This window comes from Phascolarctos cinereus, unplaced genomic scaffold (genome assembly GCF_003287225.1).
Source record: "Phascolarctos cinereus isolate Bilbo 61053 unplaced genomic scaffold, phaCin_HiC Scaffold_1;HRSCAF=81, whole genome shotgun sequence".
NCBI classification, from domain to species: domain Eukaryota; kingdom Metazoa; phylum Chordata; class Mammalia; order Diprotodontia; family Phascolarctidae; genus Phascolarctos; species Phascolarctos cinereus.
In genome coordinates, this window is record NW_027555514.1 from 178,066,786 (window position 1) to 178,092,913 (window position 26,128).

General features: G+C 35.8%; 1 protein-coding gene across 35 annotated transcripts in view; it reads right to left on the reverse strand.

Moving 5' to 3' along the window:
* PLEKHA5 (pleckstrin homology domain containing A5) overlaps positions 1 to 26,128 on the reverse strand; it is a 191,290-nt gene that overhangs the window by 70,593 nt on the left and 94,569 nt on the right. For 18 of the 35 annotated variants that reach the window (XM_020994191.2, XM_020994188.2, XM_020994184.2 and 15 more), the window contains 5 exons: positions 24,469 to 24,541; positions 13,609 to 13,709; positions 12,031 to 12,146; positions 11,683 to 11,700; positions 8,295 to 8,762 (listed from right to left, as the gene is read on the reverse strand). In XM_020994191.2, the coding sequence (XP_020849850.1) occupies positions 8,295 to 8,762; positions 11,683 to 11,700; positions 12,031 to 12,146; positions 13,609 to 13,709; positions 24,469 to 24,541 (776 nt within the window). Of the gene's footprint in view, positions 1 to 8,294; positions 8,763 to 11,682; positions 11,701 to 12,030; positions 12,191 to 12,514; positions 12,657 to 13,086; positions 13,191 to 13,608; positions 13,710 to 24,464; positions 24,542 to 26,128 lie in introns of those variants that run through there. The other 17 variants (XM_078155326.1, XM_078155328.1, XM_078155297.1 and 14 more) reach the window with 4 other exon arrangements.

Below are 26,128 nucleotides of genomic sequence, written 5' to 3' on the forward strand. Positions count from 1 at the left end.
GTTACACCATCATTCTTTTAGGTGTAAATTATAGAGCAGAGGCTGATTTCTACTAAAAGAAGGAATTCCCTTACCACAGCTGATTTGGACCACTGAAAGTGCAGTGAAATTGGTTCCGAATTACCACCAACCCCCAAATTAAAAGAAAGGGCAGGGAAAATTTCCTTTTTTATCTTTGTATTCATAGTGTTCATACACTGCCCGGCACACTATAAGATCAATCATGTTTGCTACATTTACTCCAACTAAGACTGTAAACTTGTAGGACTAGAAGAATGATGATGATGACGACCTCATTAGGAATTAGAAAGTTAGGAAGGAGGTGAATTTTGAGGGACAAATAATGAGTTCCATTTGGACTTATTCAGTTTGAGATGCCTATAGTATATCTACAGGGGCAGGTGGGTGGCACAGGATAGAGCACTGGTCTTGGAATCGGGAAGACTAATCTTGACGAGTTCAAATCTGGCCTTAGACAGCTTGTGTATCTCAGGGCCTTAGATAGTTGTGTGACCCTCGGCAAGTCACTTAACCCTGTTTGCCTCAGTTCCTCATCTGTAAAATGAGCTAGAGAAGGAAATGGCAAACCACTCCAGTATCTTTGCCAAGAAAACCCCAAAAAGGGGTTGGGCGTGACCGAGAAATAACTAAACAATAACAAAATATTATATAGAGTTAGAAATATCCAATAGGCAGTTGGTAAAAGGGACTGAGAACTTAGGAGATATTTTTCTAAGGAAACAATTTGTTACTCATAAGGGATTCATTCCTAAATCAGCTATTTGTGTATAATCAGACCATCAGAGCAAAGAACAAAACTAATACAAACTGGAAAAAGTAAACAAGTGAAAAAGATATGGCATACAACTATAAAAGAACTTCAATTTGGCCTAGTTAAGTAAGTTATTCATACTGAAAGTTGGGAAATGGAGAGAAGAAAGGACTTCTACACTAATTCTGGACTCAAATATAAATTCAACTGCCATACCAGACATCTAAAAGAGCCTTTAATATTGATTAGTCAGAAAACACCTGACTTACTTGCCAAGTGAAGAAATTTGGCATCCAGGGCAATAATGGTTTAATAGATTTGGAAGATCATCATCAGCATTGCCTCAAGACAAAAAGAAGCAGTAGAGGGAAAACCAGGGTTAAAGATATCTAGAAAATATTACACTATGACTAAGTTGGATCCATATCATTACTAAGATGGTTCAACATAAAGAAAACAATATAGCCATAAAAACAAAACAAAACAAATTTCAATATAAAAAAACGACAAAACACAGCACTTATTTATGCTAAAAATCCTCAGAAGGACAGAGCATAGAAGGGCCCTTTTTCAATATGATCAAAAGCCTATATTTAAAATGGAGTTAGCACCAATTATGATGGAGAAACACTAGAAGTGTTCCCTGTACAAACAAGGATAAAGCAAAGCTTTCGCCTCCTATTATTATTTGACATAGTTCTAGAAATGCTAGCTATAACAATAATATAGGAAAACAATATCAATGGTATTACCACTAGCAAAAAAGGAGACAGAAAAATATCTATATTTGGATGGCATGATGGTGTAATAGGAGAACCTCAGGCAATCAGCAAAGAAACTAGTCGGATAATAGTAGATACAACCATGTAGCAATTCATAAAAAATTTATCATTTTTCTATGTATTTCTAATAAAGCTCAGAAAGAGATAACAGAAATTCCTTTAAATAAAGCCACAAAATTTATAAAATATCTGGAAATTAACTTAACAACAAACACAAGATTTCTACAGATACAACAATTACAGTATTAGAGATATTACTGTTCATAAGTAAGCCACACTAATATAAAAAATGATAATGCTACCTATGCTAGTGGTATATTAAATTACTAAAGGGATTTTTTTTTAGAAATAAGACAAAAAAGAAACAAGATTCTTTTAGAAGATCACAAAGTTCATCAAGGAAATAACAAAAAGTACAAATAAAGGAGGTATAGCATTACTAGATCTTAAACTACATTATAAAGCAGTAGTCATGAAAAGTATTTAGCACTTGACTAGAAACAGTAAAGAATATTAATAGAAAAGACCAAATAAATGGGAAAAGGATGCAACTGAAAAAAATAGCCCAGTGCTTAACAAATCCAAGAACATAAATTACAGTGAGAAAGATTCCCTTTTTGCAAGAACTTGAAAACTGGAAAGCAGTTTGGTAGAAACTAGGCTTAATATCAATAACGTATACCACATACCACAATATGCTCCAAATGACACAGCAATCTTTATATTTAAAAAAGGAAAAAAGAGTAAGCAAAGGAAAATAGGATAAGGTATATTTTACAGCTTTGTCTGCGAAAAAATTCTTAACCAAATAAGAGATACAAGAAATCATTAAAAAAAATGAAATTCTTAAAGTTTTTATACAAATTAATGAATTAGAAATAAAACACAAAACCAACAGAATTAGAAGAGAAACTATAGAGTGGGAAAGTATTTAGATACAATATCTCCTATTTTAAAAAATAATATGCAATATATACAAAATATTGGCAAAAATGCATAATACCAAGAGCTACTCCCAAATACACAAATGGTCAAAGGATGTGAACAAAATATATATTTTTTTAATATAACTTTATTTATTTTTAGTTTTCATCATTCACTTCCACAAGTTTTTGAGTTTCCAATTTTCACTCCATCTCCCCCCTCCCCACACCCCAAGATGGCATGCATTCTGAATATCCCTTCCCCTAGTCTGTCTTCTCTTATCCCCTTCTATTTTCCTGTAGGGCAGGATAGACTTCTGTACCCATTTCCTATATTTCTTATTTCCCAGTAGCATGTAAAAACATTTTTTTTAAACACATGTTTTTAAAACTTTAGGTTTCAAATTTTCTCTCTTCCTCCCTCCCCACCTACTCTCATTGAAAAGGCAAGCAACTCAATATAGGTTGTACATGTGCAGTTATGCAAAACACGTCCGTGGCAGACATGTTATGAAAAACTAACTCTATTTGCCTTAATCCTATCCTGCCCTCCCATTTATTCTATTCTTTCTTTTGACTCTGTCCCTCCTCAGAAGTATTTACTTCCGATTACGCCCTTTCCCAATGTGCCCTCCTCTCTATCAACCCCCTGCTCTCTTGTCCCCTTCTCCCCCTATTTTCCTGTAGGGTAAGACAGATTTCCATACCCAATTGAATGTGTATGTTATTCCCTCCCTAAGCCAAATCCTACGAGAATAAGATTCACTCATTCCCTCTCACCTTCCCCCATTTTCCCTCCACTGTAAGAGACTTTTCTTTTCTGTTTTTTTTGTGAGATAATTTGCCCCATTCTACCTCTCCCTTTCTTCTTCTCCGAGTATAATCCTCTCTCATCCCTTAATTTTATTCTCCAGATATGACCCCTTAATCTTCAGCTCACCCTGTGCCCTCTATCTATCTATCTATCTATCTATCTACATATACATATAATTTTTTTCCTCCCACTACACTAATACTGACAAAGGTCTCATGAGTTATAAAGATCATCTTTCCATGCAGGAATGTAAACAGTTCAATCTTAATAAGTCTCTTATGATTTCTCTTTCCTGTTTACCTCTTCATGTTCCACTTGAGTCCTGTATTTAAAAGTGACATTTTCTATTCAGCTCTGGTCTTTTCATCAAGAATGCTTGAAAGTCCTCTATTTCACTGAATGACCATTTTTTCCCCTGAAAGATTATACTCAGTTTTGCTGGGTAGGTGATTCTTGGTTGTAATCCTATCTCCTTTGCCCTCCGGAATATTATATTCTATGCCCTGCGGTCCTTTAATGTAGAAGCTGCTAAATCTTGTGTTATCTTGATTGTGTTTCCACAGTACTTGAACTGTTTCCTTCTGGCAGCTTGTAATATTTTCTCCTTGACCTGGGAACTCTAGAATTTGGCTACAATATTCCTAGGAGTTTTCCTTTGGGGATCTCTTTCAGGAGGAGATCTGTGGATTCTTTCCATTTCTATTTTGCCCTCTGGTTCTACTATATCAGGGCAGTTTTCCTTGATAATTTCTTGAAAGATGATGTCTAGGCTCTTTTTTTGATCATGGCTTTCAGGTAGTCGAATAATTTTTAAATTCTCTCTCCTGGATCTATTTTTTTTTCTGGATCTATTTTCTAGGTCAGTTGTTTTTCCAGTGAGATATTTTACACTGTTTTCTAATTTTTCATTCTTTTGGATTTGGTTTACAGTGCCTTGATTTCTCATAAAGTCACTATCTTCCAATTGCTCTCTTCTAATTTTTAAGGAAGTATTTTCTTCAGTAAGCTTTTGGACTTCCCTTTATATTTGGCCAATTTTGCTTTTTAGGGCATTCTTCTCCTCATTGGCTTTTTGGACCTCTTTTGCCATTTGGGTTAGGCTATTTTTTAAGGTGTTATTTTCTTCAGTATTTTTTTGGGTCTCCTTTAGCAAGCTGTTGACTTGCTTTTTGTGATTTTCTTGCATCACTCTCAGTTTTCCTCTACTTCCCTTACTTGCTTCTCAAAATCCCTTTTGAGCTCTTCCAAGGCCTGGGACTGATTCATATTTTTCTTGGAGGCTTTGGATGTAGGACCTTTGACTTTGTTGTCTTCTTCTGGTTGTATATTTTGATCTTCCTTTTCACCTAAGTAAGATAATACAGTCTGACTCTTTTTGCGCTGCTTGCTCATGATCCCGGCCAATTACTTGAGTTTTAAACTGTTTGTTAAGGTACAAATCTGCTTCCAATGTGGAGAATGTACTGTCCCAAGCTTCGGGTTTGTACAGCTGTTTTCAGAGATACTTGTAGGGACCTGTACATTTTCAGTTCTTCCACGGTGGTATGATAAGGGGCAAGGTGTTTACTCCTTTCCTGGCCTGTGACTACAAGTACTCCTTTCTTTCCTGTAACTGTGAAGAGGGGTTCCTCTCCATAGCCACTACAAGCTCTATCAAGCCAGCACTCCTCCTGATCCCAGAACCGCTGCCCAGAATTGTGACCCAGATGCAAACATGGGTAAAACAAGAGATTCCTGCCTCAGCACTGGCAAAGAGATCCCTGTAATCCCTCTCTGATCAGCCACTGGATTCCCCCTCAGTCTCTGCCGCCCCCAGGGCCACGCTCTTGGGGAATGGAGCTGAGACCCCGCCTTCCTTTCTCAGCACCGACAGACAGACTTTTCCCACTGACCTTCTGAGTTGTCTTTGGCATTGGTGGATTGAGGAGTCTGGAAACCTCCTCAGCTGCCACAGATTCAGTCCTCTGAGGCCTGCTCCAGGTTTGCTGCGGCCTGCCCACCCACGCCGCGCTGCACTCCCAGCGCGGCACGATACACCTTTCTGATCAATCATCCAGGTTGTCTTGGGCTGGAAATTTGTTTCACTCTGTCTTTTTGTGGGTTCTGCTGCTTCAGAATTTGTTTAGAGACATTTTTTATGAGTATTTGTAGGGGTTTGGAGGAGAGCTCAAGCAAGCTACTGCTTTCACTCCGCCATCTTGGCTCCACCCTGAACAAAATATTTTCAAAAAGAACTGCATAAGGGGCAGTTAGGTAGCTCTAGCTTTGGAGTCAGGAGGACCCGAGTTCAAATCTTTTCTCAGATTGGACATTTGACACCTACTAGCTGTGTAACCCTGGGCAAGTTACTTAACCCCGACTGCCTCACCAAAAAAAAAAAAGCCCAAAAAGAATTGCATAGTACAAATAACCATATGAAAACATGTATCAAATCATTAAGAATAAGAAAAAACAGAAATTAAAATAAATTTGTGTTTTCTCCTCACACCCAGCAAATTGGGAAAGATGACAAAATATATAAACATTGAATACTGAAAGACAAGCATGCTGAAAGACATATTGCTGAATGCTGAAAACAGATTGCTGGTAGAACTGTGAATTAGTCCACCCAAAACTGGAAAACAACTTGGTAGTATGTTACAAAAGGAAGAGAGAGATGTAAGTGAAGTCATTTAAGCATATTTAAAGATGAAAAATGAAAGGGGACAAAATATACTGCCTCCCCCCCAAACAAAACAAAAACAAAACCAGATGGTCAACCTTTCCAAAGATTATTATAATAAACTCTTCATACCACCAAAGATAGTGGAACCAGAACTTTTGGTCTCAAACATCATAGTACTGGATGTAATTCTAGAGAAAGTAGAAATGGTACTGAGTAAAATAAAGATGAGAAAAGCAACTGGACTAAACTAAATATACAAAGAGGAGATTTGTGCTCAACCAGTAATTATGAAGCACCTACTTTGTGTGGGGCACCATGCTAGATGCTAGGGATAAAAAGACAAAATGAATTATTTCTTGGCCTTAAGGTATGTACGTTCTTTTGGATAAAAAAAGCATGTACACAAATAAGTAAATGCAAATTATGTACAAAATAAAAAAAAATTAGGGGAGGGATGGGGAAGATAAGCCATAGGGATAGGAGATCATGTAGGTTGGCACTTCACATAAGCTTTGAAGGAAGCTAGAGGGCAAACCGACTTGGAGAGTATTGAGGTTAATGGCACCTCCTGAATCTATCTCTTTTTTTCAGGTCCTCATCACTAGTCACCCTTGCTATATTAATAGCATCCTAATTGGTTCTCCTACTTCCTGTCTCTGTCTTCTCCAATTTATACTCCACAAAGGTGTACAAATAATCTTCCAAAAATGGAGATCTGACCACGTTATTGCTTTGGGCAAATAACTTCAGCAACTTTGTGCTGTGGGTAGGCTAAAATACAAACTCCTCAGACTAGCATTTAAAGTCTCTCACAATCTATACAATTCTTTTGTGAAGTGGGTAAAATATAATAGGATGCTGGACTTGAGTCAGTAAGATCTGAATTGAAATTCTGCCTCAGACTTTTACCAGCTGTGTCACTAGGAAATTCATTTAACTTCTCTGTGACTTAATTTTTTCATGGGTAAAATGAAGGGAATGGATGAAATTTATAAGGTTCCTTCCAGTTCTGAATCTACAATCCAATTCAATAATCATTTATTAAGCACCTATACAAAGTAACAAACATGACACAGATAAACAAATACAAAGTACGCACAAAACAGATATAAAGCAATAACAGTAGGAGAAAAGAAAGCACTAAAGAGGATAAAAAGGTCTTGTATAGAAGGTGGCACCTGAGCTGAGCCATGAAGTGATATAGATTCCAAGAACCAGAGGGCAAAAGTAAGAGTTTTCAAGTTATGGGGGCCAGCTTGTACAAAGGCACATAGATGGTACATAAAATGTTGTGTACTGGGAAAACCAAGTAGGCTAGTCTGCCTGACACCTAGAGTGAATGAGAGAGAGTAATGTGAAATAAGTAAGGGAAAATAGGCATTAGCAAGGTTGTGAAGGGTTTTTAATTCCAAATAGGGGTGTGCACAGAAGCAAGAAGTCACTGTGCTACTTGAACCAGGGAGTTATAGGACCAGTCTTGTGCTTTACGAATACCACTTCGGCAGTTGTATGGAAGATGGCTTGGTTTGTCTGGTTCTAGACTGAGGTAGCTAGGTGGGGCAGTGGATAGAATGCTGGGGGGCAAGTCATTTAACCCTGTCTGCTTTAGTTTCTTTGTCTGTAAAATGAGCTGGAGAAGGAAACGCAAACTACTTCAGTAACTTTGCCAAGAAAACTCCAAATGGAGTCCTGAAGAGTGAGACACAACTGAAAACTACCAAACAACATGTCTCTCTCTTCTTTATCAGTTAGGCTATGATATTAGTCCTGAGGCAAGGTTATAAAGGCCTGAATTAGAGGATACCACGTGAAGAGGAGAAAAAGGGACTGATGTTGGAGACAAAGGTGAGGAAGAGACAGTATTGCACAGGGGAATCAGCTTGTGCAAAGGTGAGAAGGAAAATGACATCACGTACTGAAAACAGCAGTTAGGGCAGTCTGCCTAGAATGTGTGAGAGTAACTAATGTATAATAAATCTAGAAAGGTAGGCTGATGCTAGATTATAAAGTGTTTTAAATAAGAAAACAGATGAGCTTAAATAAGAAATAGATGAGTTTATATTACATCCTGCACTGGGGAACCACCAAAATGTCTTGAAAGGGGGAGAGTGATATGGTCAGATCTGTGATTTAGAAATGTGGAAAATGAATCAGAACAGACAGAGACTGCAAGTAGGGAGAGAAAACTATTATAATAGATCATGAGGTGATTAGAGCTTGGATTGTCAGTTATGTATATAATTTTACGTATTTATAGATTTTAGCAAAAAATCTTGCCACAATAAAAACTATCTGACTAAACAGAGGAGTCATAAAAACATAACAGTAGGAAACTTACCCCCGGGTCTCCTCCTCATGACCCTTCCCCTTCTGGATCTTAATCCACTGCTCCAGTTGCAACATTGAATTAGTTCTTTGTATAACTCGATCAGATTCGATATGAACTGGCACAGTACTATGATGACTTCCACTTCTAAGGTCTGCAAGGCTAACATTGATTGCTTTAGTTTCTGAACCATTGGTTTGAGCTGGCCGGTAACGTCCAGGCTGATTCGTGTTGGCTGTTAAACTCTCATATTCCGAAGGCAGAGAATTCAATTTTACACTGTTAATTTTTGTTAAAGGTCTATCTTGACCATCCTTCTGAAATCCATATTTTTCAGCTTCTAAGGCCCTTTTTTCTTCATTTCTTCTTACTTCTTTCTTTTTCTGGCTGCTCTGTGTCTCTGGCTTAATTAACACCCTATGGTTGGAAATATTATTGACCTCTCTAGTTGGTGCCTTTTCAGACGTTATCTTATCCACCCTGAAACAAACAAAAAAAAATTATAGGTGATTTAGTCAAAACAGATACAACAATAACCAGCTGAAGTGAGGGTCAAATGAAATAATTTATGTGATGCACTTAACAAAACCTTAAGTGCTATATAAATATAAATCATCATCATTATTTTTTCCTGAGATACACTCTAGGAATAAAAACAACTAAAATCACTTTTACTAATATATCAGATTAATAGATATGTGGTTATAAATGGTGGTGGTGGGGAGTATCCATGGGAGAGAGGAGAGGAGAATCACAGTAGATAACAAATTTGCATAAACGCAGTAATATTAAAATATAAGCATGTACTGGGATATTAGTGAGAAACACAGGAATGCTTTTATTACAATAAGGACTGGTAAGACCGTTAGAATGTTATACCCAATTTCACATATATATAGAGAACCTAGATGAGAAATGTATTGAAGTAACAAAAATGATTAAAAAAAAAAAGTTGGACTGAGACTAGTGAGAAAAGATGAAACAAAACTATGGGATTGTTTACAGAATTTTTAATTTCCAAAGAAAATAAAACAAAGGGAAATGACATTAACATGTGGCAAAAGGGTTGTGTTTATTTGGCAGTTTCTGGAAAAGTAACATCCCGGAAAATGGTTCAATTTACTAACGGAGATTTTGCAAGCCTCCCCCCTCCAACTGCCCACTGCCCACTACAGAATAATCATCCATTTGTCATCTAACGTCATTTCATGTTTTTTTTTCCCCTTCAATTCATATTCTTGAAAATTACTTAGAACTATTCATTAATTATTTAAAATTAATTATTACTTAAAAGCCTTTGGTTTTTAGACTGAAAACTTTGACCGTGGTGATATCTATTTTACGCCAAAGTTTCCTTCTTTTAGCAGATGCTAAGTATAGCAGATTACTACTTAAGCGTAGTTTTCTTCTATTAGGTACTAAGTATATTTTTTTAACTTTAAAGTGTTCAATTTATGCCATATGGCTTTTCAAATTCCATTATGCTTAGTGGCAAAAGAGTTTAGGCCTCTTTAATGTCAGGGTATTTATATGGTGCTGTGGCAGAAAATGATATTTTTATAAACAAATTAGAAGTGTGATATTACAAAAATTCAGGGTAGCATTTATACTGGCAAGCAAGCTAACTTTCTTCTTGAATATTATTTTCTTAAGTGGTTATGCGTCTTTAAAATTGCGAGTTAGAAAATGTCTTGTATCAATCTCGAATATTTAATTGAATATCTGTCCTATTTCCCTGTACTATATAATTTTATGAATCTTTATAACATAACTAATACTAGTATCACAAAAGTCACATATACCAACTTATTTTTAAAATCAAGTGAAACAAAGACACTAAAACAAACAAAAAATATTAAAATGTAAACTCTAATTTAAAATTGAACTTAGTTATTATCACAGTAACCAAAGTAAGGATGGGTTGTATAATGCTGGGTAAGGATGAAACCCAGCTAGAACTTGAAATTATTTACACAGGAAAACTAAGAATGGTTTTGTTTTGTTTTTTTTTTAGGGGGTGAGGCAGTTGGGGTTAAGTGACTTGGCCAGGGTCACACAGCTAATAAGTGTTAAGTGTCTGATCTGAGACCCGGATTTGAACTCAGGTCCTCCTGACTCCAGGGCTGGTGCTCTATTCACTATGCCACCTAGCTACCCCACCCTACCCCGAACTGTTTCAAATAAATAATTATTGTGCTCTACCTGGTATCCTTGCTTCCCACTACTTTTCTCTCTAGATTAAACTGCATAATGTGACCAGATTTATTCCCTAATCCTTAGGCCAAACCATATTAATCCCCCTGCTAAAAAAAACCTTTAGAAGCTTCTCACTGTCTGCAAACTATTCAACCTGGCAAACAAGGATGGCCATGATACCTTTTGATCTTGATTTAAATTCTGCTCCTTTTCTTGCCCTATAGGCAAGATTCTTAGCTATTTCTTAATTACACAATCTTGCCCTTCCCCATGAAGATGAGCATCATGCCCGCCATATATTCCTCTATGTTGTCCCTGTTGAAATCTTCTTCCTTCGTGGTCCAGATTAATTATGTACCATTTCTTTCATGAACATTCTCTCACCCTCCCAGCTAAAAATATTGTAATTCCTTCCTCACACATTTCTTAATCTGTGTAGAACACCTCTTCGCTCTTATCACAATCTATATTATATTATACTTTTTATGTATATGTCTTAATTACCACCTCCAACACTATAATATAGACTTAAAGACAGGAAGGTTATTTTTCACCTTTGTATTACTAGTATCTAATCTAGTGCCTTGTACAAGTAGTAGGAAATTAACAAATGCTGGCTAAATTATTTTATACTTAACACATTTGTTATATAAAGCAATATTAAATAAATGTTTATTTGTTGACAAATCAATAAATATTTACACACATCATGGGTTTCCTTCAAATTATTTCTTGGCTGATATAATAATATTTTTCTATAGAATTTTATCTAACTCACAGAGCTTAAGAAACAGATTTTCCTTCTATTAGTCCTCAATTGTACACTAAAGTCAATTATAGTTTCAAGTTTTAAAAGAAATCAGACAGGAAGTACTTCTTTAATAGTCTGATATTCTTTGTGTATATTTATGTGGTGGCTTATGAAGTTGTTATATACTAAAAAGAAAGATGTGGAAAAATAATTTAAAATTCATGAATTTAATGAAAAATGTCTATTAACAAATATTACTTGGATTTATCACAATAATAATTGATACTAAAACCATCAGCAAAAATTAAGCAAGGTAACTTACCTTACTTACATATAATTAAATTAAATTCAGTAAAACCAATTCCCTTTTCGGGATTAAAGAGTTAAAAGAAATTATCTTGATGGAAAATATCTGGGTAGAATTTTATTCATAACAACTAAAAATTTACTTACCTGAAATTAAAGGTAATTCTGTAAGAAGAAAAAACATTGAAGTTCGAACATTAGGAGTCTGGACTCATCTCTGGTATACTGACAGGTGAAAATGATTGAACAGGAAAGATGGGAGAAGAGATCAGGAGGAGTGCTGAAGGATTTTAAGCTGGCACTAAGGTTTCAGAAAATCTACCAATCCTTATCCACTAGAGACATAGATTTCCTATGATAATGATAAAGCTATTAAGCACTTGCACATAGATACACATGCACACAGAAGCAAAAAGAATTACAGGGACACCTATTCAAATGAATGGAGGAAGACACATGATTGGGAATCTTCGACATTTCTCCTGAGTGCTTTACCTTTTGACAGGTTCTGTCTGTACAAGTGCAGCATCTAGCATGGCTTTCATCCACAACTCCATTTCCTTCCCTGTATCAGTGCAGAAATAATAGGTCCGCATGTTTGGATGGGCGGCCTAATTGGAGATGACATGGCCATTTAAAATAAAAACATGAGGATCTAGTAAAAGAAAAATGGGGGGAAAAGTTAAAAGTTGCTCTTCATCTAGTTCCCTTTTATTATCATTTTTTTAATTTAAAATGTCTTTTGCAACAGAAAGTTCCTTTTTATTTCACGGGGAAATTAATTTTAGTTACTTTTAAGATAGTACATCTGCTTCCATTATTTCCCACTTGCTTCTCTGATATTTTCAATATAAAATTAAACTGGTAGGTTAAAAGGGAGCAGAAATTAAGTACACAGGTTCTAATCTGAGTCCAGCCTTAGCAATTTTTATTGCTAGCTGAGGACCTCACCTCTATTTACCGAAGAACAATGACTCACCCTAGGTTATCCAGCAATCAGGGGCAAAGTAAATTGACATCCACGTTTCCTAACATTCTTCCCTTCCTTAAGCAATTTCCCTCAGTCATGAGCAGTTCTGCTTAAGTCGGAGGGTTTTATTTCAAAGGGTCTGTGAACTTGACTGGAAAAAAAATGCATCTTTATTTTCACTAACTTCTAACTGAAGTTTACTATTTCCTTCAATGAGGAATGTAGGTAATAAATGTAGGTGTCCATATATTTAGGATTTGCTTCCCTTTCAGGCTTAAGGTTTAGTGAAGGGAAGATTTATCAGTTAATTGGATACTTTTATAACTTTATAAAGTCAAACAAAAAAAACACCCAAAAACACCAAATTAGTCTGGGGATCTAACTTATTTTATTTATTTATTTATTTACTACAATGATCAGATTAACTGCTAAAGCTCTTCATTTTGGGTTCAACAAAATAGCTGTGAATGAAAATAGCAACTACATAATCCATCTTACCATGAATAAAATTTGAATGGAATTTTTGGGAAATAAAGTAAATTAACATAGGTCCATGATACCAAGGTTGAATTCTGACTTACCATTTTGAAATGCAGCAGTATGCAGCTCAAAGGCTTCTCAGATAGCTAAGAGCAGCTCATAATTCCAAATAAGCAAATAATACATTGGAGAGAATTTGAAGCATAAATTATTGTTCTTATCATGAAGATACAAAATATACAAAATAACTTTAAGAAATAAATATTAAAACCATTAATATGAAAAATGATCTTTTTATTATTATTTCTAAATTTTAATCTAGTGCCAAGTAAATACTTGATTGGGTAATGAGTTCTGAATTTAGATTGAACAAAGTTAATCTCTTTAACGAACACATTTCCATATTAAGATGTTAACATTTTCAAAATCTTAAAGTCGTTATTTTGAAAACTGAATTTTCCTATAATAATGTATTTAAATACTATGAAATATCCAGGAGTCAATATACATCTTTGTAATAACTCAGTTTTCTAAAACAAACAAAAAACCATATATCCCAAAAGCTTATTCTTCTAGTATAAATGCAAACAGAGAGCCTAAAAAATATGCAATACATTCCTTACCTTAAAAGCATGTTTGCGATTAATGTGGTCTTCAGAGGTAAGCACTGCTATTTGAAAACTAGGTAAGAGAATGCTTCCCAGTATGCCTTCTTCTTTTTCATCTAAAATATATTTAATCAAAATTAAAAATGTTTCCCTATAGCAAGGAGCTTCTCAAAATTATTTAACATATGAAAAAAAGATATTTGTATATAAACACTATGTTAATTGTATTTGTAGAGATTTCTTTCTTTTTTGTAATAGTTTAAAAGCTTAATGGAAGCTCTAAGACGGGGAGGAGGGAAGTGCATATGGTTTACTGGAAATAGTACTCAAGCACCCAAGTTTGAGTCCTAATTTTGCTATGTGACATTGAGCAAGTCCCTTATTCTCTAGGCCTCAGTTTATTATCTGTAAAACAGAGAGGCTAAATTAGGTAACTGAATCTCCAATATCCTTTCCATCTCTAAATCTATCAAACTATTATTCATTTGGGCAGGGAGCCTGTCTCATTAATTTCTGCAATAGCCTCCAAATTGGTCTCTCAGCCTCAAGGCTCTCTCCATTCTAATTTAAAGTGTTTTTTTTTTTTCCTAGGAGGATCCTGATTGTGGTTCCATGGTGTTTGAATTTTCTTTCTGACTACTTGTAGCACCTTTTCTTTGACCTGAAAAAATATGAATTTGGGCTATAAGGATATTCCTGAGAATATCCTTGGAGTTTCAGAAAATGACTGGGGATTCTATTTTCACATTTCCTATGGTTCTAAGGAATGGGGGCAATTTCCATTTGTGATTTCTTGAAAGACAGTATCTAGCATTTGTGGAGACGAGCAGTAGTTTTCAGGTAGTTTAATGATTCTTAGATTATCTCTCCTTCACCTGTTTTCCAGGTCAGTTGTTTTGACAGGTGATATTTTATATTTTCTTCTGGTTTTCAGTCTTTCAATTTTGTTCTAGTTATTTCTTACTGTCTTGTGTAACTGCTGATTTTGGTTTGGTCCAATCTAATTTTGAGAGTCTGTTACTTGAATAAAGTTTTGTACCTCCTCAACTAAGCTGTTTATTTTCCTTCCCAAATGTTTTCTCTAGGGATTAAAAAAGGATTCTTAAACTTTTTTGTGTGAAATGGACCCCTCTGGCAGTGAATGTTTTTAAATGCACATAAATAAAATACATATGATTACAAAAGAAATTGGCCATCAAAATATTTTTAAAAAGTTAAAGGACTTAGAGTGCTAATTTCATTCACATGATCACTTTTAAACTCTTGCTTCACTTCCAGGAATCCCATTAAAGTTAGTGGCACATCTCAAATTTCTTTGGGGCTTTGCTTATAGATATGATGTGCAGTTAGTGTCTTCTGGGTTTTGGTCTGGGGCATCTGTGGCTTCTTACACTAATACTTATAAAATTTTTTCATCAAGAGTGTTTTCCCAGCATTACTTCTTCATTTGGGACTTTGTCAGTCAGCCAATAAACATTTATTAAACGTTGCCTACATTCTATATACTATGCGAAGTGCTAGAATTACAAAGAATGATAAAAGACAATCCTTCTCAAGAAGCTCACAGTGTGATGGGTTAGACAAGATGAAAACTGTACAAACAAGCTACAGGCAGGATAAATTGAAGACAATAAACAAAGGGAAGACTAGAATTAAGAGGGATAAGGAAAGGCATTCTTCTCTATGCTATGAGGATTTCCAGAAGGAATTACAGCATTTTATTTGTTACTGAACTGTATTATCTGGGATCCTTCCACCACTCAGCACAATGTCTGGCACATAGTAGGTGCTTAATAAATGTTTACTGATTGATTGTTTCCTCCTGATATTGAGTGGTGTATTTTTCAAGGACCCCAAGGGTGGCTTAGCCCAATGAGCTGCACCTGCAATGTTTTGAATCAGAGTCACTCAGGTTGCAGACCCTCATCCTGGGTCAGAGTGACAAGGTACAAACTTCAGGAGCTGACATTCTCATTCTACCATCCCAGGTATCCAGTTGCAGAATACAGATTTCCCTAGTTTGCTCTTGGTTCACGAGCTGGAAGGCTTCCATGTGCCATGCTCACAGGCTAGGTTTTTCTGGTTGGACTTCTTCCTTAGTTTCTACTGGCTTCTGGCTATCCCTGCCCAGATATGGGTGGGAAAAATGGACTTACTGTAGCTTCTCCTTAAAGTTCCTAATCATTACTTAGTCTGGTGTTCTTTTTAAAATCACTACTAGAGTAGTGAGAGAGTAGGGTGCTATGGTCTCTCACTCTACCATCCTAAGTATGCTCCCAAAGTGATTTTCCTAAACCTCAAGTAAGACCAGGTATCTCCCCTACTCAATAAACTTCAGCGACACCTGAGGATCAAATATAAACTCCAAATATAATGCTAGATATTTAAAGCCTTTCACAACCTTGATCCAATCTATCTTTCTAGAATGATTACACATTCCTCCCCTCTGCCTACACTATTTCCCAGCAAAACTGGCCTTACTGTTCTTCCCACAGGACATTCCACTTCCCATCTCTAGACAACCTCAGAGTCACAAAGTCATTCAGTGTCCCATCTTTCTTAGCTGTCCGCCATGCCAGGAATATTCTTCCTCCTCATCTCTTTCCCTCAGAATCCCTAGTTTCCTTCCAGGCAAAGCTCAAACGCCATCTTCCACACGAAGCTTTTCCTGATCCATCACCTTGTACGTAGTCCACATACGCTTAGATATATACCTATTGCCTCTTCTGGTTAGACAGGGACTACTTTATTTTACTCTTTGAATTCCCAGTGCTGACAGCACCGTGCTTAGCACAATATAAGATCTGAATAAAAGCCTGATGATTGATTGCATTTACCATAGTACCCAAGCACACTGCCTTGAACACACTAAGCATATTAAACACTCAATAATATTCAATATAAATGAAAATGGGCACAGTCCTACATAACCCTGTCTCAAAACAACATAACACTGTTTTGTAATTATACCATTAATACATTATAAGAGTTAGCCTTGGAGTCACCAAGTTGTTTAACCTGTCACTGCTTCAGGCAGCTCTTTAAGACTGTTAAGTTGCAGAAAAGGTACCAAATTGCACTGACAGTTTCCTCAGCTGGAACCAAAAAAAATTAAATGTCTGGTTAAAAAAAAATTGAAGCATTATACTAATGGCAGTCTGTCATAAGCAAATTCTAAACTATTGTCACATAAAACTAACACCTTCTGGATGGTAGCTGGCTTTCCTCCTGCCTCTCTGTACTCTGAATAATGGAGAACTTCAAATTTTCATTGAGTAAGGAGGGGTGACACTGCTGATGATTCAAAGAAATCACCAGGACATGAAGAAGGAACTCTTTGGTGGCCAGAAGCTGCAAAGCTATGACCTGAGAAAGTAAATAAGAGGTAGCACTTCAAATTCATGGGTATAATAGCCAATGAAGAAGACATGTTAACAAAGTACAAAGAAGCAGGCTGAAGTCAGGCAACTCGGCACAGAGTCAGGGATAATATTCTACAAAGATGTATGACAGAGAGTAGCAAAATGATGCCTTATTTCAGATGATTGACTTCTCCCAGATGCTGTTCTCTTAAGGGGAACCTCATACCCTCTTCCTTGCTCAGGCTCCACTGTTTTGACAATGACATCACACATCCCCAAAGCCAAGTCCAACATTCCTCTACTCCCAAAGAAACCCTCACACCCAAAGCCAGACCAACAACAACCCCAAACAAAAAAACAGTTGTCAGACAGGCCTGGAGGAGGTACCCTCAAGACTCTTTCCTGATCCTAGAGAAATGTTGTTTAGCTTAACACCTGAAACCAACTAATGATTTAAATGGCATGTGTTTGTATTCTTGATGTAAGTCTTAGGAGAGCAAACACAAAATTGCAAGTGTAACCCTATTAAGTAGGGATAGAATAGGACTCATAATGGAGATGTTTTAACATCTTTTTGTGTAACAGAAACTTAGAAAAACAAGGTATTAGATTGCTGAATTCATCATGACATACAGAATATATATTTATGAATACACTTTCAACAATGATATGCTATTATTCTTTCCTACATTATCATGAATTCCTATTTTAACTCTCACTGTGAATCAATACTGTTTTAGGACACAAGGAGCCAGATTCTAAGGCAACAAATATATTATGTTAAGGAATGTGACACAGAAAACTACCAAGAGCCTCTTTAAATTTTATTTACTTTCTATAGTCCTGGTGGCTAAAATTTCCAAAGAATATGACAAAAAAGCTAAAGTTCAATGAAAATTAGTTTCTCTATCTTAAAAAGAGGAATAACAACTATCTTCTAATGTGCTCTAAGTTCACAAATACATGTAAGTGTAGGTCATTTAGCAGAAGTATATAGTTTTCTAAAAAGCACTGAAAAGTAGCTGAACACCTAACAGATTGTTATTAACAATCTAGACCAGGAATTGAAATGATGGAGATTTGGGGATTAGTTGTATGGAGTGTTGTGTAGGATGCATAACATGCTTGCTTGTGTAGATTGGTTTGGCTTAACCTTTTATTTGTAATCAGGAAGGGCTCAAAAGCATGGGGGAGGGGGAGATTGACAGGAAAAGCCATAGCATTAAAAACATAAGGCATCAACAAAAAATTTTGAAGCAAAATTTTAAGACAAAGGGCAATATTTTTATATGACAGCAATAAGAATTAAAATAGCTATAACTTATATAGGACTTCAAGGTTTGTAATCGAGGCAGCTAGGTGGCACAGAGTGCTGGTGGCAGAGCCAGGAAGCCTCATCTTCTGGATTTCAAATGTGGCCTCAGAGGTGTCCTAGCTCTGTGACCCTGGGCAGATCATTTAACCTTGTTATAACAATGCCTCAATTTCCTCATCTGTAAAATGAAATGCAGAAGGAAATAGCAAACCACTCCAATATCTTTGCCAAGAAAACCTCAAAATGGAGACATGAAGAGTTGGACAAGACTGAAAAACGACTGAACAAAAACAACTCAAGGTTTGCAAATTGCTTTACATGTTAATAATAACAACGATAATAATAATATTAGGTAATATTTATACAGCCCTTGCTAAGTGCTAGGCACTTTACAATTATTATCTCACTTGATCCCCATATCAATCCTGGGAGGCACGTGCCATTATCATCTCCATCCCACAGATGAAGAAACTGAGGCAAACAGAGGTCAAGGGACTTGCCCAGGGTCACACACTTAGGAACATTTGATTATTTCATCCTCACAACAATCCTAGCAACAGGACCATGATCAAGTTGTAATGGCTCAAACAGGTAGCATCAAACAATCTGACTTCATTAAGTTTCTTTTTTCTTTGAGTGAACTTTTACTCATTATAGTTTCTCCAGTTGTCATCTTTATCTTTCTCACACTAATCAACTTCTCCTAAGATAACAAAAGTATTCTTAAGAAACAAACAGAAAAAGAGAATGAGCAGAATCTTTGTTATTGCTGCAGGAAACAGAATTAGGCAATTTCAAAATTTCATTTTAAAGGACTAAAAATCATAGTTAAAACAATATACATCCTTATCCTTGTCATGTTTAATGTTTTAAACTAGAATTTCAATCAGAATTTGGATTAGAGAAATTAATCAAATAATTAGGCTAGGAAGCTACCAATTATAACATTTTGAATTCTGACTCAGTGCTAACCCTATGCAAGAAGAGTAAAACAAGAAAAACTGAAATGTGCCAACCTCTCTTAGAAACTGCTCTCACAGATATCTAGGTAATTTGAACATAGCAATGGTCTTGTATAGCTTGTAGAAGAATGCATTATCAATGGGGGCAGCTATATGGTGCACTGGATAGAGCACCAGCCCTGGATTCAGAAGACCCGAGTTCAAATCTGACCTCAGACACTTGACACTTACTAGCTCTGTGACCCTGGCAAGTCACTTCACCCTATTGCCTTGCCCTACCCCCCAAAAAAGAATGCATTATCAATAATTATACTTTTATGATAAATATGAATTACAAGGTAGAAAGGAAATTTTTATTATGTGAATACAAAATCAATAATTAAAATTTTATGATAAATACAAATTATAAGGTAGAAAGGTGAATATTTCTGTTAACTATTCACAAAAGGCTTAATCAATTTTACCTCATAGTAAACAAAACTTTTCTGCCATTGTTTAAAATTGATAACCAGTTCTAAAAGTCTATCATACTTTGCATTATCTCTCTAAAAATAATGAATAATGTATTATGTATTGGCATTTTGATGTCTTCAAGGAGGACTCCTGATTTTAAAAACAGCCTTCAAGGGGAGAAATGAGAGGTTATATTTACAACAAACAATTTTAGGATTATAGGCTCACAGATCTAGAGCTGACAAAGACCTCAAAACCTCTCTAAAATTCAAACCTCCTCGAGTAAGCTAACAAGGAAATTAAAGCCAACAGAGCTGAACTGATTTGCTCAGGGTCAGAGAGATATAAAGAGTCAAAGCAGATATTTGAACCCACGTCCTCTGAATTCACAGACGATGAATATTTTTTCCATTGTGTCACAGCCTCCATTTTGTATTACAAACAAGAGAAATTTTCATTTTCTATCAGAGAGTATTGATAGTTCAGTTCTTAGGCTCTCTTGCAGGCCTTGAGGTTTATATTTATGTACTTCATAATACTGGTTTTATAGTTTGACTTCTAAGGTATAATCCTAAGCAAGTCACTTGAATACAATAATTTAACATTTTGTCTTCATGGTTATAATTATCTATTGTTCAACAGGATCTAGAGTTTTTGACCAACATAACATGGTTTTAAATATTTCACTATACTGAAAAACAAAACAAACATGAACAAAAAAGAGTCAGGAATATAACATTATCACAAAAGCAATATACAGGAATGATAAACCTTATGTAATAGTTTGTACCTTATATAATAGCTTTGCTTTCAATTTTAAAAAAAATTAAGTTGAAGACAGTTTTTGTTTCTTTTATATTACAGTCAATTCTGGATTGTCAATTCACCTGCCTACTCCTCATCATGAGATCTTTATTCTTTTTTTTTAAATTTTTTTTGAGATCTTTATTCTAATAAAAGTAAAAATAGTTAAGCAAAACCTACCACATCTGCCAGTATATTTGGTTCAAATTAAAACAAAACACAACAAAACAAAACAAAACAAAAAATACATTGGATTCTCACTATAAGGTATTTACTAGAGAGCAGAATTTTGCATATAGTGGTTTTGGACCTCACCCTAGGGATTGCAGGAATTACCAAAAGGGCTGCTTACTATGTACCTTTTATATGAAACCATCAAGTGACACTGACTTCACAAAAACAGTGCCAAATGGGATTCCTGTGTACTAAATTTACATTAATACTTTTTTATAAATTTAGGATTAGTGAAATCAGATTAGTAAAATAAGATTAAATTAAATTTAGAAACAAATACATTTTTGCTTTTTTGGATAATTAAAATAGTCTATATTTAGTTTGTGATCTGGTATTAAACAATAACTTTTATTGATTCAATAAATTTTACTGATATAAACTAGAAGAAAAAGCTAATGAACTGGATGATAGCCTTGAAAATAGTAAGATAAAATGTAAAATCTTATATTTGGTTCAAAAGATCAATTTCATGAGCACAAGCAGGGGTAAGCACAGCTACATAGCAATTTGTTAGAAAAAGTCCTAGAGGTTTCAGGACTGCTAAAATCGATATGACTCAACAGCCTAAATAACAGTATCAAAAAATTCAATCTTAGGCTACATTAGGCATACTGTCCAGGATTAAGGAGATTTAGTACCACTTGGCCAGTCAACATGTATCTGGTCTCTTTTCAGTTCTCATCTTTCTTGACCTCTTTTTGGAATGAGACACTGTTAACCACCTTCTCCATCTGTATCATCTTTTCTCAGTATTTTCATGATGCTATTTTCCTGGTTCTCCTTCCTGGCTGTCTCACCACTCCTCAGTCTCTTTTCCTGGCTTATCATCCGTATATATTACATCCTGTGCCAAAGGCAGTATACCTCAAGACACCGTCCAGGGCTTCATTTTCTCTATATATTCTCACTTGGTGACCTCATCAACTTCCATGGGTTTAGCATCTTTATGAAGATGATTCTCAGATCTATACATCCAGGCTCATTCTCTGATATAAGCTTATCTATTAGATATTCACACTGGATGTCTCATGACACCACAAACACTATCAAAACAAAAATTTCCACCTTTTCTTTGTTACCTTTCTTCTGAACTCCCATCCCTCCCTTTGTCGACTTTCCAATCTCCATCCTTCTAAACTCCCAGATTCAAAAACTGAATTTATCTTTGCCTCCTTATTCATCTTTACTCCACATATTTAGTGAGGTGTCAAACTTTGTCTTTTTTTTTTTTTTACCTCCATAGCCTCATTAGTGTTCAACCCTTTACCATTAGTCATAGATAAAATCTTAGCTCAGGCTCTCATCACCTCTTGCTTGTATTCCTGGAATTGTCTGATTGATCTTCCTCCCTCGTTCTCTCCATTTCCTTTCCAATGTATTCTATATACAGGTGCCAAATTTATTTTTCTTAAACACAATCTAACCATATGACTCCTTTGCTCAATATACTCCAGCGGTTCCCTATTGTCTCTAGGATAAAATAAAAACTTCCTCTTTTGGCATTTTAAGTTCTTCATAACGTACTTCTCTAGTCTTATTGTATGTTTCTCCCCTTAACACATTCTAAAATCCAGCCAGACTGGTTTTCTTATTCCTTATACATAACTTGGGGTATACGGGGTGTTCAGAGAGGACTAGCACCTCAGGTGTGAGGGACAGCCAAGCCCTTTTCAGGGCTGCTCATGAACATTTGTTGTCTACCTGATTTAGAGCTCCATGGCTCTAAGAAGCTGGAGCATGCACAATGGCTACACTTCAATAAGCCGTCTTGGCAGACAGTTAAACCAGGTTGAGGGTAACTGATAGGCTTCAAACCAATCAATGAGTTAGGGGGATATCTACCCCAAGCAGGCAAAGACTTCCCCTGGTGGAATGGGCTGATGAGAACAATTTTTTCCAACGGCCATAAAGATGGCTGAAGCAGGCACTGTGGAGCGCTTAGAGCTTGGCCAGACATCAAGGACACCAAGGTTATCCACTGCATCCTGGGTCACTGCCAGTTATCTTGACTTTTTTTCTGCCACTGGACTTTGAAGACTCAGGAAGAGAGAGTGAGGCTGCTGACTTTGTGTAACTCTGCCTCACTTAAATCCAATTCACATGCAAGTCAAGACTTCACATGTCAGTAGTCCTCTTAGAAAATGAAGGACAGATAACAAAACCAACATAATTTTCCATCTCCCTCTATGCTTCTTCACTGGCTGTCTTCCATACCTCAAATACATTTACGACTCACCTCTAACTTTTAGAATCCCTTTCTTCTTTCAAGATTTCTCTTGTATAAGAAATCTTTCCTAATCCCCTGCTAGTAGTGCTTTGTACCCCCAAATTACTACTTGTTTATTTCATATATGCTTAGACATGTACAGGAGGCAGCTAGGCAGCAGAGTGGATAAAGGGCTGGGCCAAGATTCAGGAAGACCTGAGTTAAGATCTTCCCGAATCCAAATCCTTCCTCAGACATTTACTAGCTTGTGTGGACCCTGGGCAAGTCACTTAACTGTTCTGAACCTCAGTTTCCTCATCTGCAAAATAGGGATAAGAAAATCACCTACCTTGTAGGGTTGTTGTAAGGTTCAAATCAAATAATATTTTTTAAATGCACATAGCAAGCACTATATACATGTTAGCAATGATGGTGTGTGCTGTTACTGCTGTCTCCCTTGATAGAAAGTAAAATCCTTGAGGGTAGGACTATTTTATTGTTTATTTTCCTAGTATGGTTCCTGGTACATAGTATGCACTTAATAAATATTTATTGAGTACTGGGTCAAATTGGGAGTGCCACATTTTACAAAGGACACTGATAAGCGGTACAGAATACCTAGGAGCCCAAAACAGTACAGTGAAGGACCTAAATATGTTGCCATAGGGAGATCAGTGGAAGACACTAGGGATTTTAGCCTGGAGAACAGCAGATGAGGGGGTCTATGATAGCAGCCTTCAAAGTATTTCAAGTGGAAGAGATTAGACTTGCTGTGCATGTCCCCAGGAGGTGTAACTAGTAGCACTGGTAGAAGGTGAAAAGAGACCAATTTAGACTTATTCAACAACTTTCAGGTGACTTGCCTTTAAGAAAAATTTCCTAAAATTTAGGGCTATCCGAAAGCAGAATGGGTTGCCTCAGTGTCACACAGAGTTTCAGAGATTTAGAGCTACCTGGCACCATAATTCCTATCATCCAACCCCCTTGCTTTACATATAATGGGCCTTCTCTCCCTTGAGGTCTTCAAGCCAAAGCTTGGTCAATGAATCCACAAATCAATCCATCAGAAAATATTTAGAAATTGTTAACTGTGTACAGATACTGTGTAAGTGCTGGGATTACTACTGTATGGAATGCTGCAAAATGGATTCTTGTTCTTTTAAGCTCAACAGGGAGAAGTCTCTGTGGCTCCATCCAAGCCCAAGATTCTATGACTCTGAACCATACATTAATAGGAAAAATAGCAAAAGGTTTCTATTAATAAAAATATTTTTTCTTTATCTTATAACATTTCTTTAGAGTCAAAGAATTTTAGAGTTAGGCAAGAGAACTTCAATGCTGCTCCAATACTATCAATTTACAAAACAAGCACCAGAGGGCAGTGAAGGTGAAATGAATTGTTCAAGGTCACGTGTCTGAGACTATATACAATGCAGGTCTCCTGATTCCTAATCCAGTTGTTTTTATGAAGTAAGATTTATTAAACAATTACATAGTTGCAACTAGGAAACAACAGACTCTGGACTTCTGCATACTCACCTCTATAATAGAAGAGGCACAGGTCAGAAAGCACAAACCAGCGTTTCTTCCACAGCTTCATACCAGTACTATCCTGCATTAAATCAGCATGTTTTCAGAATAATTTTCACTTCCAACAATTTAAGATGAATCCTGATACATTGATAATAATGCTCAGAACCATAAACTTGAAGATCAAAAGCAAGGGAAATCCCATAATGGAATATATATGATCATAAGTAAAAAAAGCTAACCTGAAGTTTAATATATGGTTTTGCCATTAAAAAGCCCCACTATCAGGAATTTTCCCCAAGTCTACGGAACTCTGAAGTAACTATATGAGAGTGGTTTTATATTTTTAAGCAATTTTAAATACATTCTATTGGGCATATATGACTACTGGCTGGCAAGAGGATAATAAATAAGCAGTGTGTGCCTTCTGGCAAACCAGAAAGAATAAATATGCTAATATGCGACAGGAATGATATGTGTATTTAAATCATCCCTATAGATAATGAGATTTAACATGATAGTGAATAGTATCCTGAAGTGACAGATTACACATAAATTTTATCAACATTGTTTTTTAAAATATAGTTTCTGATCAATTTTTGCTTACTTTGAAGAATGAGTTTACCATCTGGTAAACATATTTCTTCCCTGAATAATTTAGCTCATAAAAATGCATCAGCTTAATGCAAAATTATGCATTTCCTTTAAAAAAGCCATAACCAAAGCCTATATACTGTAAATGGTAAAATCAAAGAGAAAAAAACATACGTTGACCCTTGAGAACTTATCTTTGAAAAAGAAATGACACATTTTAAATGCATTTAAATACATAGCCATTAAATAATTTCCTCGTTATTACTACCATTTCAAAACAATTGTGAAATTAAAACAGCAATTGGATATTTGGGACAAAAGGGGTATTTGAGACAGGGAGAGGTGTGTTTGTGAAAGGGAGAAGAATCCTTCAAAGAAAAAAAGGATGTTATAAACTATCTTGGGCAAATTAAAAGATTGTCAAAGTCACTTAATAAACAGGCTCTGAATAGTCATTTAGCACTATAGTTATAATATTTACCTTAACTTGTTTAGAAAACTACTTGTACTATCAAATAAAGTTTATACATGACATATTTCTTATTACCTGTGCTGTCTGAAAGATATGTAGAAAAATGTATACATATGCAGATAAGATCTTACTCATCCATCCAACTTAGCTATCTTACATAGTGCTGAAAACCAACAAATGAACCTTAAAAAGTCTGACCAGTTAAAATAGAGATTACTGCTTCTACACATTAAAGTTCATGTACTTTAATTACAGAAAACTCAGGTGTTTTTACTTAGATGATGAACTTGATTATCTAGTGTTCTAGGCCGAAATAAATGACAAAAAGATGACAATTATTAGTGTGTTGGTATAAAAGTGTCTATATGCGTGTGTGTCTTTAGGGGCTGTTATTTCATTGGCGGTCCCCACTGGGGACTGCCAATGCAAGTGGACATCTTCTCTGTAACTTTGTTTTCTTGACAGCCAAGTCAAAACAAACAGTTACACTACACACTATGTATCAGAGATGGAACTTCAACTTTCTGACTTCAAGGTTAGTCCTCCATGCCACTATCTTTCCAGGTGTACTGGTAGCAGGAAAAAATGGTTGGCAGGTGACTA